The 16,004-nt window shown below is 43.2% G+C and overlaps 1 protein-coding gene across 2 annotated transcripts in view; it reads left to right on the top strand.

Annotated features, from left to right (window-relative positions):
- Nucleotides 1-6,633: 6,633 nt before the first annotated feature.
- c6 (complement component 6) overlaps nt 6,634-16,004 on the top strand; it is a 28,652-nt gene continuing 19,281 nt past the window's right edge. The window contains exons 1-2 of one of the 2 annotated variants that reach the window (XM_064972162.1): nt 6,634-6,651; nt 14,732-14,932. In XM_064972162.1, coding sequence (XP_064828234.1) covers nt 14,787-14,932 — 146 coding nt within the window. In that variant the 5' untranslated portion in view covers nt 6,634-6,651; nt 14,732-14,786. Of the gene's footprint in view, nt 6,652-6,678; nt 6,818-14,731; nt 14,933-16,004 lie in introns of those variants that run through there. The other variant, XM_064972161.1, reaches the window with a different exon arrangement.

Below are 16,004 nucleotides of genomic sequence, written 5' to 3'. Positions count from 1 at the left end.
TTATACGGTGGCTCTGATCTGTAGTGTCTTGATGTTTGGATTCAGAGCCAATACTTGATGCCCACTGAGAGGATACACCCATCTAAATAAAATACTGTAGTACACTATGGTTTACAGTGTCTTCAGAAAGTATTCACACCCCTTGACAGCCTGAATTTAAAATGTATTCAATTGAGATGTTATGTCACTGGCCTAGACACAATACCCCACGATGTCAAAGTAGAATCTTGTGAACATTGTTGACAAAAAAAAAATGACAAATCAATTTTTATCCCACATTGTAACGACAAAATGTGGAAAGAGTTGAGGGGTGTGAATACTTTCTGAAGGTATAGTAAATAGTATATTATTTACTGTAGAATTTTTGCGAACTTTATTGTACTATTCAATGTAGTGTTTACTGTAGTATACTGTAGTATTTATAAATACTGTTGTAAAAGAACTGTAGTATATACTATAATTCATGTACTATTTTTGCAGATAGTAGTATACTGTTGTATTTGGGTCTTTCTATAAATAAAGTGACCAATGTGTAACATCAGGGTAAACATTTCAAAATGGTTTGATATACGTATATTTAAATATGATTTTCTTGCAGCTTCACATGTGTGGTTACAGGAAAAAGAGTCTAGGTAGGCACAATGAGACCATAACTCCAAGCAACAGCAAAACATCGGTGTCATTCAAAATGTCACATGAAACATGTACAGTGCCTTGCGAAAGTATTCGGCCCCCTTGAACTTTGCAACCTTTTGCCACATTTCAGGCTTCAAACATAAAGATATAAAACTGTATTTTTTTGTGAAGAATCAACAACAAGTGCGACACAATCGTGAAGTGGAACGACATTTATTGGATATTTCAAACTTTTTTAACAAATCAAAAACTGAAAAATTGGGCGTGCAAAATTATTCAGCCCCTTTTACTTTCAGTGCAGCAAACTCTCCAGAAGTTCAGTGAGGATCTCTGAATGATCCAATGTTGACCTAAATGACTAATGATGATAAATACAATCCACCTGTGTGTAATCAAGTCTCCGTATAAATGCACCTGCACTGTGATAGTCTCAGAGGTCCGTTAAAAGCGCAGAGAGCATCATGAAGAACAAGGAACACACCAGGCAGGTCCGAGATACTGTTGTGAAGAAGTTTAAAGCCGGATTTGGATACAAAAAGATTTCCCAGGCTTTAAACATCCCAAGGAGCACTGTGCAAGCGATAATATTGAAATGGAAGGAGTATCAGACCACTGCAAATCTACCAAGACCTGGCCGTCCCTCTAAACTTTCAGCTCATACAAGGAGAAGACTGATCAGAGATGCAGCCAAGAGGCCCATGATCACTCTGGTTGAACTGCAGAGATCTACAGCTGAGGTGGGAGACTATGTCCATAGGACAACAATCAGTCGTATATTGCACAAATCTGGCCTTTATGGAAGAGTGGCAAGAAGAAAGCCATTTCTTAAAGATATCCATAAAAAGTGTTGTTTAAAGTTTGCCACAAGCCACTTGGGAGACACACCAAACATGTGGAAGAAGGTGCTCTGGTCAGATGAAACCAAATTGAACTTTTTGGCAACAATGCAAAACGTTATGTTTGGCGTAAAAGCAACATAGCTCATCACCCTGACCACACCATCCCCACTGTCAAGCATGGTGGTGGCAGCATCATGGTTTGGGCCTGCTTTTCTTCAGCAGGGACAGGGAAGATGGTTAAAATTGATGGGAAGATGGATGGAGCCAAATACAGGACCATTCTGGAAGAAAACCTGATGGAGTCTGCAAAAGACCTGAGACTGGGACAGAGATTTGTCTTCCAACAAGACAATGATGCAAAACATAAAGCAAAATCTACAATGGAATGGTTCAAAAATAAACATATCCAGGTGTTAGAATGGCCAAGTCAAAGTCCAGACCTGAATCCAATCGAGAATCTGTGGAAAGAACTGAAAACTGCTGTTCACAAATGCTCTCCATCCAACCTCACTGAGCTCGAGCTGTTTTGCAAGGAGGAATGGGAAAAAATTTCAGTCTCTCAATGTGCAAAACTGATAGAGACATACCCCAAGCGACTTACAGCTGTAATCACAGCAAAAGGTGGCGCTACAAAGTATTAACTTAAGGGGGCTGAATAATTTTGCACGCCCAATTTTTCAGTTTTTGATTTGTTAAAAAAGTTTGAAATATCCAATAAATGTCGTTCCACTTCATGATTGTGTCCCACTTGTTGTTGATTCTTCACAAAAAAATACAGTTTTATATCTTTATGTTTGAAGCCTGAAATGTGGCAAAAGTTCGCAAAGTTCAAGGGGGCCGAATACTTTCGCAAGGCACTGTATACTGCTTGTTTCTTTTTCATGCCTAGTAGCCAGGTCTGTTTGTGCTTTAGTCAACTTATCTATAATTTATAGCCATGCTAAACATTCCAGAATAATTAAACAACAGCATTTCTATATTTTTTAATAGTTGATATAATTTAATAAAATAATATAATACAATGGATTCTGTCAACAAAAACGTTGACAATAATAATAACAATCATTATAATATTCAATCATTATAATTAGTAAACTCTTCAAGCAGTGTGTGTGTGACTGAGTGAGTCTGTCCTTCATTCCTTTGTCCTCTAGAATGTCAGAGGGGAGCGACCTCTGACCTCATCCAATGACTTTTGAGAAGGAGACGAGGAGAGAGAATGCAACGAATCAAGGAAATTCAATTGAGATTCTCCCAAGGACAGAGGAAGCAAGTATTTGACAGCTACAGTATTAAACATGTTTGACAGTGCCAGGCTGACTGACTGAGCTACCATAATACCCATGGCCTGCCGAGAAACAACCCCTAGTCCGTACTGCCCAGTCGAGACACTTGCGGAGATCTGAGAGAGATTGGTGGGTGGTGACATGGTGAGAGCTCCACCTTACCCTCTGATAGGCTTGATGGAATTTTGGTGGTATTGCTTACACCTGTCCAATTCTCTCAGATCTCCACAAGTGTCTAGGGGTAGGGGCTTTGGTTTTATATAATGTTTAGATTTCTATTCAACAAGGAATAAACAGGTAATTTTCACATTCCCAATTTCCCGATCGGGAAACATTCGATCAAAATGTACACAAACCGTAATCTTACCTCGGGATTCTTGAGTTAACGTTGACATGATGTAGGATAATTATCTTGACCACCTAATTATCTTGACCACCGTAACAACACGGACACCAAAATGTTCTGTCAATCTTTGAGGTCAACATTCATTCCCACACTGTGGCTGTTGTTAAATTGTGGGCGGTATCACACAAGCTCTTTATCCTTTAGTGAATCAGCTGATGTTGAGAGAAAACGTCCCCATGTAGCTGAACAGCTAGACATCAAATGCGCATCGAACAACTATTATCCAGTAATTATTGAAGAACCCCTTTAATTAAAGACAGTATTGATTTTTGTTTTATTAACCATGTTAAAGCTCCTCTTTATGTTAGAAGCATTGGATTTTGCAATCACATACAGTACATTATTTTGGATATGTCTGCCCATAAAAACTGTTTTCACACCGTAACATAGGGAAATAGAAAATGTTACGAGGTTACAGTACACATCCGAGATCTCCGGACAAAAAAAAGAATCTGACAGCAATATCCAGAAATTTCATAGGATCAAGTTGAATGTGTAATTCATTTGTTAAATGCTTAGTATATGATGTAACATCAAACAACAGAATCATAAATGTAAGGAAAGAAAGGTAGTGTTTTATGTCACATGATTTTTGACTCCAAGCATGAGAGGATTTAAACATAGGTTTGGATTCAAAGCATGAATTATATTGAATGTACTGTTGAAGTCGGAAGTTTACATACACCTTAGCCAAATACATTAAAACTCAGTTTTACACAATTCCTGACATTTAGTCCTACTAACAATTTCCTGTCTTAGGTCAGTTAGGATCACCACTTTATTTTAAGAATGTGAAATGTCAGAATAATAGTAGAGAGAATTATTTATTTCAGCTTTCATTTCTTTCATCACATTCACAGTGGGTCAGAGGTTTACATACAATCAATTAGTATTTGGTAGCATTGCCTATACATTTTTTAACTTGGGTCAAATGTTTCGGGTAGCCTTCCACAAGCTTCCCACAATATGTTGGGCAAATTTTGGCCCATTAATCCTGACAGAGCTGGTTCAGGTTTGTAGGCCTCATTGCTCTCACACGCTTTTTCAGTTCTGACCACAAATTGTCTATGGGATTGAGGTCAGGGCTTTGTGATGGCCACTCCTATAACTTGACTTTGTTGTCCTTAAGCCATTTTTCCACAACTTTGGCAGTATGCTTGTGGTCATTGTCCATTTGGAAGACCCATTTGCGACCAAGCTTTAACTTCCTGACTGAGGTCTTGAGATGTTGCTTCAATATATCCACATAATTTTCTTTCCTCATGATGCCATCTATTTTATGAGTACACCAGTCCCTCCTGCAGCAAAGCACCCCCACAACATGATGCTGCCACCGCTGTGCTTCACGGTTGGGATGGTGTTCCCCTTTTTCCTCCAAACATAACGATGGTCATTATGGCCAAACTGTTCTATTTTTGTTTCATCAGACCAGAGGACATTTCTCCAAAAAGTATGATCTTTGTCCACATGTGCAGTTGCAAACCGTAGACTGGCTTTTTTATAACGGTTTTGAAGCAGTGGATTCTTCCTTGCTGAGCGGCCTTTCAGGTTATGTTGACATAGGACTCGTTTTACTGTGGATATAGATAAGTTTGTACCTGTTTCCTCCAGCATCTTTACAAGGTCCTTTGCTGTTGATCTGGGATTGATTTGCACTTTTTGCACCAAAGTACATTAATCTCTAGGAGACTAATACCGCTATTCCTGAGCGGTATGATGGCTGGGTGGTCCCATGGAGTTTATACATGCGCACTATTGTTTCTACAGATGAACGTGGTACCTTCAGGCGTTTGGAAATTGCTCCCAAGGATGAATCAGACTTGTGGAGGTCTAAAACCTCAGACTTCAACTCTATCTATGTTCCCCTTTTGTATGTTAGTATATTCACATGACAAAAATTGCAAATAATTCATTAATGACTTTGTAACAGTTCCAAACAGTTGTCCACTACAATAAATGCTCACCCTTACCCTAGTTTATAGAAAGATCCATTTACTGTAGTGCTTTTGCGTACTTTAGTATACTGTAGTATTTACTGCAGTGTTTTTGCAGACTGTAGTATACTGTAGTATTTTCTGTATTGATTTTGCAGACAGTAGTATACTGCAGTATATACTGCAGTGTTTTTGCAGACTGTAGTATACTGTAGTATTTTCTGTATTGGTTTTGCAGACTGTAGTATACTGCAGTATTTACTGTAGTGTTTTTGCGGACTGTACTGTAGCGTACTGCAGTATTTACTGTAGTGCTTTTGCAGACATTTCTATAGTATTTACTATAGTAATACTGTTTTAATATATTTGACATAGAAGTGGAGGCTTTCTCTTTGATTAAAACTACTGGAGAAATACTAAAAGAGCTAATTTTAGAGCTCAACCTGTAGGTAGGCAGGACTGGGGTCTGAATGGATAGTTCAGAGCTTCTGCTCTTTCTATAACCTGTAGGGGACACAGTATACAGTATGGTCTATACTTGGCACATAGATTTCTCACTTATGGGTGGCACAAATTGGGATATGGTGGACGGAAATGGGCAGGTATATGCAAATTAAATACTGTTGTATATACTATAGTTAAAAAAACAGTTTACTTCAGTGTTTTTTGTGTGGATAATACTAGTATTTACTATAGTATTCTACAGTATACTACAAAATGCTGTAATAAGTACTACACATTATCAAGGGTTACTACAGTGTGTATGCAGTGTGTATAGTGTTCTACAGTACTGTAGTATTCTATAGTAAAGTGTTGTATTTTTCATGTGGGCAATGATGGAGAAATTGTGGATACTTACAGCGCTATAAAAATCATCACAGCATGAAACCCTTTTCATTTGTATCAGTGTTACAGGAATGCAGTGTCTGATTCATGAACTCTCTCTTTCGACACTCTTTCTAGGACTATGTTAAAGGGTGGGGTGTCAACAGGGGGAGAGTTAACCTTTTGCTGCAGTCGGCTAAATCATTCTCACACAAAGTGATTGATGGTAGTCTTAAACAAATCTACATTGAAACAAAAGTACACACATGGTTATGGGCTTAAAGATATATAGAGAGTTAAATGTATTCAATTTTGAGGTTACATTCCAATATTACACTTTATATACACCACAGAACACTGAAATATATCAAAACTGTTTGACATAGAAACACCAGATTTTTGTCAACAAAAAATGTGATCCTTAAGAGTTTTAATAACATTCCAACCATGAGGCGAACGAGGGCGCTTGAAGTCATTGACTGCAGGAAAAGGTTACAAGGAGTTGTAGAGAGGACTTACAGCTGGTACATATTACCGGAATTTGACATTTCCAGACACTTTTTCCAGTAACAGGACAGGATGGAGAGTTGCGAAAGGATGGTTTGGAAGACTTGAGATACAGAACTTTGAACTTTGTGTTGAAATTGCTTAGCCTTCAGTCTCTTCGGTGTATATTCTAGGCTGGGTTCGTGGCTGTTACAGGAAGGGGGTTTCCTGGTTAAGAGGTAGGCAAGTCAAATAACCAATCGTTTTCACAGTCCGATTCCCTTGGGAGATCATTTAGGGGGGTATATGAAGTAGTTCCCCTCAAGCTATTGAACATAAACATACTCACATGCACACACACTCTTGCAGAGCTCAGGATCTAGTGGCCGAGGAGTCAACACTGTGGTGAGTCAGAATTAGTTTGAATTGTATTGACAATCTTTTGTTATCTGGAAGTGGACAGTATCTCGACCTCGTAGTTTGCAAAACTATGGATTATATATGAGGAGGAATTTAACCCTTGATGCCTACATTTTAATTTACTATCAAGCAGATGCGGACTCGAGCCATATGACTTGAACTAGTGCTGAGCAACCAACATTTCTGTTATTTTCGTTTTTTAATGAACGAATTGACAAATTTATTTGAATTCCATGTTGTTGTTTTTTTCTTCTGTGAGCTGGATGCACAGTTTCTGTAGAGATAAATCAGATCAAGCCCTGAACTGTGCGATGCAATAGGGAGTTTTATTTTACAACAGGCCAATATTGTACATAGTTTAGCGCAGAAAACGTGGCAATTAACAGTAATGAGCATAATCCACTGTGTGCCAGTTTACTTGTCCGGTCATTGTGGAGCAGACATGGAGACGGATATAACAGAGAACTTGCAATCAAGAGGGATAGAAAGCAATTGCTTCGCTAGTTATCACTACCTGAAAATACATGATATAAGCGATTGATAGTTGGTATTAATCAGTCATAAAAGTATGCCTTATTTACTTTGAAGAACTACTAAGTTCTAAGTAGTGATTTTGTCAGACAGCACGGGCAGCTGCTCTATGAGATGATAACTTGGAAAGAAATAATGAAGTCATCAAACTAAACAAGTATTTTATTAAAATAAAATAATGTGAATAAATGATGATTAACATGTGATAAGCCGTAATGGGTAGTCACTACCATCATGGGACTTTTATTAAATGTTTATTCTGTTCTTACAGCATTCAACCCACATAATGCAACAACAAAAAAAGTATTGAAAACGAAAACGGATAATTTTTTAATAATCTAAACGAAACCAAACCGACCTCAAAAAGCACTAATCGCTCAGCACTAACTTGGACCCGCAAATTTGTCGACTTGGGACTCGACTTGACAGAACATAAAATAACTTGAGACTTGACTTGGACTTGGAGCCTCAAGACTCAAGATTATCTGGCCTGGTATTGTAACGTTTTGTCACTCATTTTGTGGCACAGAGTTTCTGTGGATTACTCTACAAGCAGCCAGAGACAATAGCTGCAGCATCGCCCATGCAACAAAAAAACTGCAACAGACTGGCTCGTGAAATGTACACAGCCCTCTTATATGACCCCCGGGGGTTGGGGAGGGGGCTGGGGTATGCAGATTTAAAAAAATGCACTACTTTTGTAAAACTATTTTTTTTTATTGGGGGGGGGGGGTTCACAGCACCCTCAGCAGCCCTACTTCCCACAGCTATGCCATATACTGTTTATTGTAACACTTAGACATTTCTGTTTCATGTTTGATACTATACATTTTTATTTAAAAATGTTCTCTGACTGGGCTTGATGTTTATTGTGCACATGAAGGTTCGCAAGACTCATGAGCTAGAAGTTCTGTTTATTTAATTCATTGTATGGTTTCCTCATAGATTGAACACTCATCTTTATATCTGTGCCACTATAGTGTCTGTGACAGCACCATTGAAGCTCAAACCAACAGGAATCTCTACCAAGTTTACTACTTAAACTACTTTAAAATGGCGGAAACAGTGTGGAAGCCCTCAATGGCACCGGCCATGCTAAAGCGGCTTTTTGGCCACTAGTGGCCCCTATCATTCTCTATGGGTTTTCTTTGTTCATATTTCCCAGGTTATGTCGGAATTCCATGTGTCTGTGTCCTATGTCTCTGTCATTCTGGTTAGGCTAGTATGTTGAATAAGAGAAAATTGTTGTTCCAAGTATGAATTGTGATGAAATGTCATTAATAATAATGAAGTCTAATGTACCAATGTAACAATGGATGTGGAAATTGCCTTTTACATTGTGGAACCAGTTTAATGGTTGTAATTGCCAATTGGGTAATTGTATGGTCCTGGGAGGGGCTAAGTGCTTATATGTACCTGTTTGAGGTCCTGTTAGACACGTTCAATTTGGTTTCTCAACGGGAGACTGTGCAGTCTTGCCCTCTACCTGTTATGTACTTGAGTGAAGACCCAAAAGCGGTTTTAACAGAAAACAGAGTTCTTTAATAAAAAACAGGAATGGCATAAATCCTCTTCCAACGTAGTCAATGGAACAAAAGAACGTAGTATAATGCAGGATGCACCTGCCAGGCAGACTCCGACAGGATAGGACAAGGTGGAAGCAAACGGGACGACAGCTTGCTTCTGGTATCAAAAACACAAACAAGAATCAGACACTGAAAGTAGCAGGAACAGAGAGAGAAATAGAGACCTAATCAGAGGGGGAAGAGAGAACAGGTGGGGAAAGAGTGAATGAGCTAGTTAAGGGAAATGTAGAACAGCTGAAGAATGAGAGACAGAGAAGGTAACCTAAAAAGACCAGCAGAGAGAGACAGAGTGAAGAGAAAGGACAGGAACAGACATAACAAGACATGACAGTACCCCCCCCACTCACCGAGCGCCTCCTGGCGCACTCGAGGAGGAAACCTGGCGGCAACGGAGGAAATCATCGATCAGCGAACGGTCCAGCACGTCCCGAGAGGGAACCCAACTCCTCTCCTCAGGACCGTACCCCTCCCAATCCACTAGGTACTGCTGACCACGGCCCCCGAGGGCGCATGTCCAAAATCTTACGAACCCTGTAGATGGGTGCGCCTCGACAAGGATGGGGGAGGGACGAGCGGGGGCGCGAAGAACGGGCTTAACACAGGAGACATGGAAGACTGGGTGAACGCGACGAAGATAGCGGGAGAAGAAGTCGCACTGCGACAGGATTAATGACCTGAGAAATACGGAACGGACCAATGAACCGCGGGGCCAACTTGCGAGAAGCTGTCTTAAGGGGAAGGTTCTGAGTGGAGAGCCATACTCTCTGACCGCAACAATATCTAGGACTCTTGGTCCTACGCTATTAGCGGCCCTCACAGTCTGCGCCCTATTACGGCAAAGTGCCGACCTGACCCCCTTCCAGGTGCGCTCGCAACGCTGGACAAAAGCCTGAGCGGAGGGGACGCAGGACTCGGCGAGCTGAGATGAGAACAGCGGAGGCTGGTACCCGAGGCTACACTGAAAAGGGGATAGACCGGTAGCAGACGAGGGAAGCGAGTTGTGGGCGTACTCTGCCCAGGGGAGCTGTTCTGACCAAGACGCAGGGTTACGAAAAGAAAGGCTGCGTAAAATGCGACCAACAGTCTGATTGGCCCGTTCGGCTTGACCGTTAGACTGGGGATGAAAGCCGGACGAGAGACTGACGGAAGCCCCAATCAAACGGCAAAACTCCCTCCAAAATTGAGACGTGAACTGCGGGCCTCTGTCGGAAACGACGTCAGAAGGAAGGCCATGAATACGGAAAACATTCTCGATAATGATCTGAGCCGTCTCCTTAGCAGAAGGGAGCTTATCGAGAGGAATGAAATGAGCCGCCTTAGAGAATCTATCGACAACCGTAAGAATAACTGTCTTCCCGCTGATGAAGGCAGTCCGGTGATAAAATCTAAAGCGATGTGAGACCACGGTCGAGAGGGAATGGGAAGCGGTCTGAGACGGCCGGCAGGAGGAGAGTTCCCAGATTTAGTCTGCGCGCAGACCGAACAAGCGGCGACAAATCGACGCGTCACGTTCCCGAGTGGGCCACCAGAAACGCTGGCGAATGGAAGCGAGCGTACCCCGAACGCCGGGGTGGCCGGCTAACTTGGCAGAGTGGGCCCACTGAAGAACGGCCGGACGAGTAGGAACGGGAACGAACAGAAGGTTCCTAGGACAAGCTCGCGGCGACGGAGTGTGAGCGAGTGCTTGCTTTACCTGCCTCTCAATTCCCCAGACAGTCAACCCGACAACACGCCCGTCAGGGAGAATCCCCTCGGGGTCGGTGGAGACCTCAGAAGAACTGAAGAGACGAGATAAAGCATCAGGCTTGGTGTTTTTGAGCCCGGACGATAAGAAATAACAAACTCGAAACGAGCGAAAAACAGAGCCCAACGAGCCTGACGCGCATTAAGTCGTTTGGCTGAACGGATGTACTCAAGGTTCCTATGGTCAGTCCAAACGACAAAAGGAACGGTCGCCCCCTCCAACCACTGTCGCCATTCGCCTAGGGCTAAGCGGATGGCGAGCAGTTCGCGATTACCAACATCATAGTTACGTTCTGACGGCGATAAGCGATGAGAGAAAACGCGCAAGGATGGACCTTGCCGTCAGAAAGAGAGCGCTGAGAAAGAATGGCTCCCACGCCCACCTCTGACGCGTCAACCTCAACAACAAACTGTCTAGAGATGTCAGGTGTAACAAGAATAGGAGCGGATGTAAAACGATTCTTAAGAAGATCAAAAGCTCCCTGGGCGGAAACGGACCACTTAAAGCACGTCTTAACAGAAGTAAGGGCTGTGAGGGAGCTGCCACCTGACCGAAATTACGGATGAAACGACGATAGAAATTAGCGAAGCCCAGAAAGCGCTGCAGCTCGACGCGTGACTTAGGAACGGGCCAATCAATGACAGCCTGGACCTTAGCGGGATCCATCTTAATGCCCTCAGCGGAAATAACGGAACCGAGAAAAGGGACAGAGGCGGCATGAAAAATGCACTTCTCAGCCTTCACATAAAGACAGTTCTCCAAAAGGCGCTGGAGGACGCGTCGCACGTGCTGAACATGAATCGAGAGAGACGGAGAAAAAATCAGGATATCGTCCATGTAAACGAAAACAAAAATGTTCAGCATGTCTCTCAGGACGTCGTTAACTAGTGCCTGAAAGACAGCTGGAGCGTTAACGAGGCCGAAAGGAAGAACCCGGTATTCAAAGTGCCCTAACGGAGTGTTAAACGCCGTCTTCCACTCGTCCCCCTCCCTGATGCGCACGAGATGGTAGGCGTTACGAAGGTCCAATTTGGTGAAAAACCTGGCTCCCTGCAAGATCTCGAAGGCTGAAGACATAAGAGGAAGCGGATAACGATTCTTAACTGTTATGTCATTCAGCCCTCGATAATCCACGCATGGGCGCAGGGACCCGTCCTTCTTCTGAACAAAAAAAACCCCGCTCCGGCGGGAGAGGAGGAGGAGACTATGGTACCGGCGTTGAGCGAAACCGACAAATAATCCTCGAGAGCCTTACGTTCGGGAGCCGACAGAGAGTATAATCTACCCCGGGGGGAGTAGTTCCCGGAAGGAGATCAATACTACAGTCATACGACCGGTGTGGAGGGAGAGAAGTGGCCTTGGAACGACTGAACACCGTGCGCAGATCGTGATACTCCTCCGGCACCCCTGTCAAATCGCCAGGCTCCTCCTGTGAAGAAGAGACAGAGGAAACAGGAGGGATAGCAGACATTAAACAGGTCACATGACAAGAAACATTCCAGGATAGGATAGTATTACTAGACCAATTAATAGAAGGGTTATGGCGCACTAGCCAGGGATGACCCAAAACAACAGGTGTAAAAGGTGAACGAAAAATTAAAAAAGAAATGGTTTCGCTATGATTACCAGAGACAGTGAGGGTTAAAGGCAGCGTCTCACGCTGAATCTTGGGGAGAGAACTACCATCTAAAGCGAACAAGGCCGTGGGCTCCCCTAACTGTCTGAGAGGAATGTCATGTTCCCGAGCCCAGGTCTCGTCCATAAAACAGCCCTCCGCCCCAGAGTCTATCAAGGCACTGCAGGAAGCAGATGAACCGGGCCAGCGGAGATGGACCGGAAAGGTAGTGCGTGATCCAGAAGGAGAGGCCTGAGTAGTTGCGCTCACCAGTAGCCCTCCCTTTACTGATGAGCTCTGGCTTTTACTGGACATGAGGTGACAAAATGACCAGCGGAGCCGCAGTAGAGACAGAGGCGATTGGTGATTCTCCGTTCCTTCTCCTTGGCCGAGATGCGGATACCCCCAGCTGCATAGGCTCAGCATCCGAGCCGGCGGAGGAGGGTGGCAGTGATGCGGCAGGTGGCAGTGATGTGGAGAGGGGAGCAACGGAGAACGCGAGCTCCTTTCCACGAGCTCGGCGACGAAGATCAAACCGTCGCTCTATGCGAATAGCGAGAGCTATTAAGGAGTCCAGACAGGAAGGAACCTCCCGGGAGAGGATCTCATCCTTAACCTCGACGAGGAGACCCTCCAGAAAACGAGCGAGCAAAGCCGGCTGTTCCAGTCACTAGAGGCAGCGAGAGTGCGAAACTCAATAGAATAATCCGTTATGGATCTATTCCCCTGACATAGGGAAGACAGGGCCCTGGAAGCCTCCTCGCCAAAAACAGAACGGTCAAAAACCCGTATCATCTCCTCCTTAAAGTCCTGATACTGGTTAATACACTCAGCCCTCGCCTCCCAGATTGCCGTGCTCCACTCACGCGCCCGTCCGGTAAGGAGAGAAATGACGTAGGCGATGCGGGCTGCGCTCCTGGAGTAAGTGTTGGGCTGGAGAGAGAACACCACATCACACTGAGTGAGGAATGAGCGGCACTCAGTGGGCTCCCCAGAGTAACACGGCGGGTTGTTGATCCTGGGCTCCGGAGACTCGGAAACCCTGGAAGTGGGCGGTGGATCGAGGCGGAGTTGGTGAACCTGTCTTGTGAGGTCGGAGACTTGGACGGCCAGGGTCTCAACGGCATGTCGAGCAGCAGACAATTCCTCCTCGTGTCTGCCTAGCATCGCTCCCTGGATCTCGACGGCGGAGTGAAAAGGGTCCGGAGCCGCTGGGTCCATTCTTGGTCTGATTCTTCTGTTATGTACTTGAGTGAAGACCCAAAAGCGGTTTTAACAGAAAACAGAGTTCTTTAATAAAAACAGGAATGGCATAAATCCTCTTCCAACGTAGTCAATGGAACAAAAGAACGTAGTATAATGCAGGATGCACCTGCCAGGCAGACTCCGACAGGATAGGACAAGGTGGAAGCAAACGGGACGACAGCTTGCTTCTGGTATCAAAAACACAAACAAGAATCAGACACTGAAAGTAGCAGGAACAGAGAGAGAAATAGAGACCTAATCAGAGGGGGAAGAGAGAACAGGTGGGGAAAGAGTGAATGAGCTAGTTAGGGGAAATGTAGAACAGCTGAAGAATGAGAGACAGAGAAGGTAACCTAAAAAGACCAGCAGAGAGAGACAGAGTGAAGAGAAAGGACATGAACAGACATAACAAGACATGACACTACCTGTGTCTGTTCAGATAGGACAGGCTAAGCTTGATACAGAGGCTATTTCTTTTGGGCCCATGTATATTTGGTAAATCTACTTGTATATTTTGTATGATATGAAGCTTTCACCATTGGATCACTAAGACCTGTAAATAAATCTACACTCTGAGCACGTCAACCTGCCTCGCCTTCTGCTGATGTCACGCACTTGCGACTGCAACAAGGAACCCATTTTACAATTGCATCATCAATTACAATTTGTAGACAAAATAATGAAAAGGGTTGTCTGGTAGCCTCAATAAATAGACAATGATTTGTCGTTGAACAAGTCATTGCATGTATAGATCATTTTTACTTGTGACTCAACTTGCTGTTAGAATGCACAACTTGCACTTTTATTTTAACTTTATTTAACTAGGCAAGTCAGTTAAGAACAAATTCTTATTTTCAATGACAGCCTAGGAACAGTGGGTTAACTGCCTGGTCAGGGGCAGAACAACAGATTTGTACCTTGTCAGCTCGGGGGTTTGAGCTTGTAACCGTCCGGTTACTAGTCCAACACTCTAACCACTAGGCTACCCTTCCGCCACTTGACTCGAGACTCTACTTGGGACTCGACTTGAGACTTGCTTGTGACTCGAATAATAGTTACTTGGTCCCACCTCTGGTATCATGTGGGATGAAGTGCATGGATTTCATTGAGTGTGCCTGGATGTAAATCCTGCTCAACTATCTATTTCCTCCTCCACCTCCTTATCCTTCTCCATCCAGGTCTTTCAGAAGTGTCCTGACCAGAGTGTGAGCTGTTCCTGGACCACCCTTCTCCATGGACCGTACCAACAGTCTCCTGGTACTGCTGCATGTCCTGGGTTCAGTTACGGTCGGCCTGGGCTGCTTCTGTGACCACTACGCCTGGAGCTCATGGTCCACCTGCACCAGAACCTGCAACTACGGGACCCAGGAGCGCCGCAGGTAAAATACACAACTTAGTATGAGCAGAGCGATAGCACAGAACTAAATGGTAACTTTACATGAAGTAAAGTTGTGGGGCTTGCTTTATCTCTCTCCAAGTATTTTTATGGTAGTGGAAGAAGCTGAAATGTTTTACTGTACTATTTAAAGTAAAGTAGTTGCATACTGTATAGTCAAAGTAACATTTTGTAAAATAATTGGTCTGATTACTTTGATATACTACTATATAAACCTTATTACTTTGGAATGCTGGGAACTTAGATCACAAAAATGCATAAACTACAGTTTGCGTTTGAACACTGAAAGAAGACATACAGATGCAGGATTGTAAGCAAGTTTGCAAGGAAAATTCTCTGCAACAAAAGAATAATCAAATTAAGATCCTACATCTATCTGTATGACAATGCGATCTTCTGTCAGAAGATGGGAATAATAGGCAGGATTATGTGCACAACACTCTTAGCAAAGCAACTCTGAATCATTAATGCTGTGGGTTTCAGATAAATAGATGCATGATTTACTTTTGTAAAACGTTCAGTGTAAATTAAGTTTAATTTGAGATCAAATCAAATCAAATCAACATTTATTTGTCACATACACATGGTTAGCAGATGTTAATGCGAGTGTAGCAAAATGCTTGTGCTTCCAGTTCCGACAATGCAGTAATATCCAATGAGTATTCTAACCTAACAACGGTTGAATGACGATGTAATGATTAGAAAGTTTTAGGCTATTTGGGGAGAGAAATATGATGTTGCATCTAGTGATTAAAGCTTTTTTAAAGTATTTTTGTGGTAGTTGAAGAACTGTGTACAATGGGTTGGTATATAAACCTACTGATAGCTAGTTGTAGTTCTATCTAATAAATAAACTCTTTAGACTAACAGTGAAAAGTACATTTCCTGAAGAAAATGTGGTGTGCTTGTGTAACAGTATAATTTTAAACCGTCCCCTCGCCCATACCCGTGCGCAAACCAGGTACCTTCTGCACACATCAACAACAATCACCCAAGAAGCATCGTTACCCATCGCTCCACAAAAGCCACGGCCCTTGCAGAGCAAGGGGAACAAC

Source organism: Oncorhynchus masou, chromosome 8 (genome assembly GCF_036934945.1).
Source record: "Oncorhynchus masou masou isolate Uvic2021 chromosome 8, UVic_Omas_1.1, whole genome shotgun sequence".
In the NCBI taxonomy this organism is placed as follows: Eukaryota; Metazoa; Chordata; class Actinopteri; order Salmoniformes; family Salmonidae; genus Oncorhynchus; species Oncorhynchus masou.
Note: the sequence above shows the minus strand (reverse complement) of the source record. Positions and strands in the feature narration are given on the sequence as shown.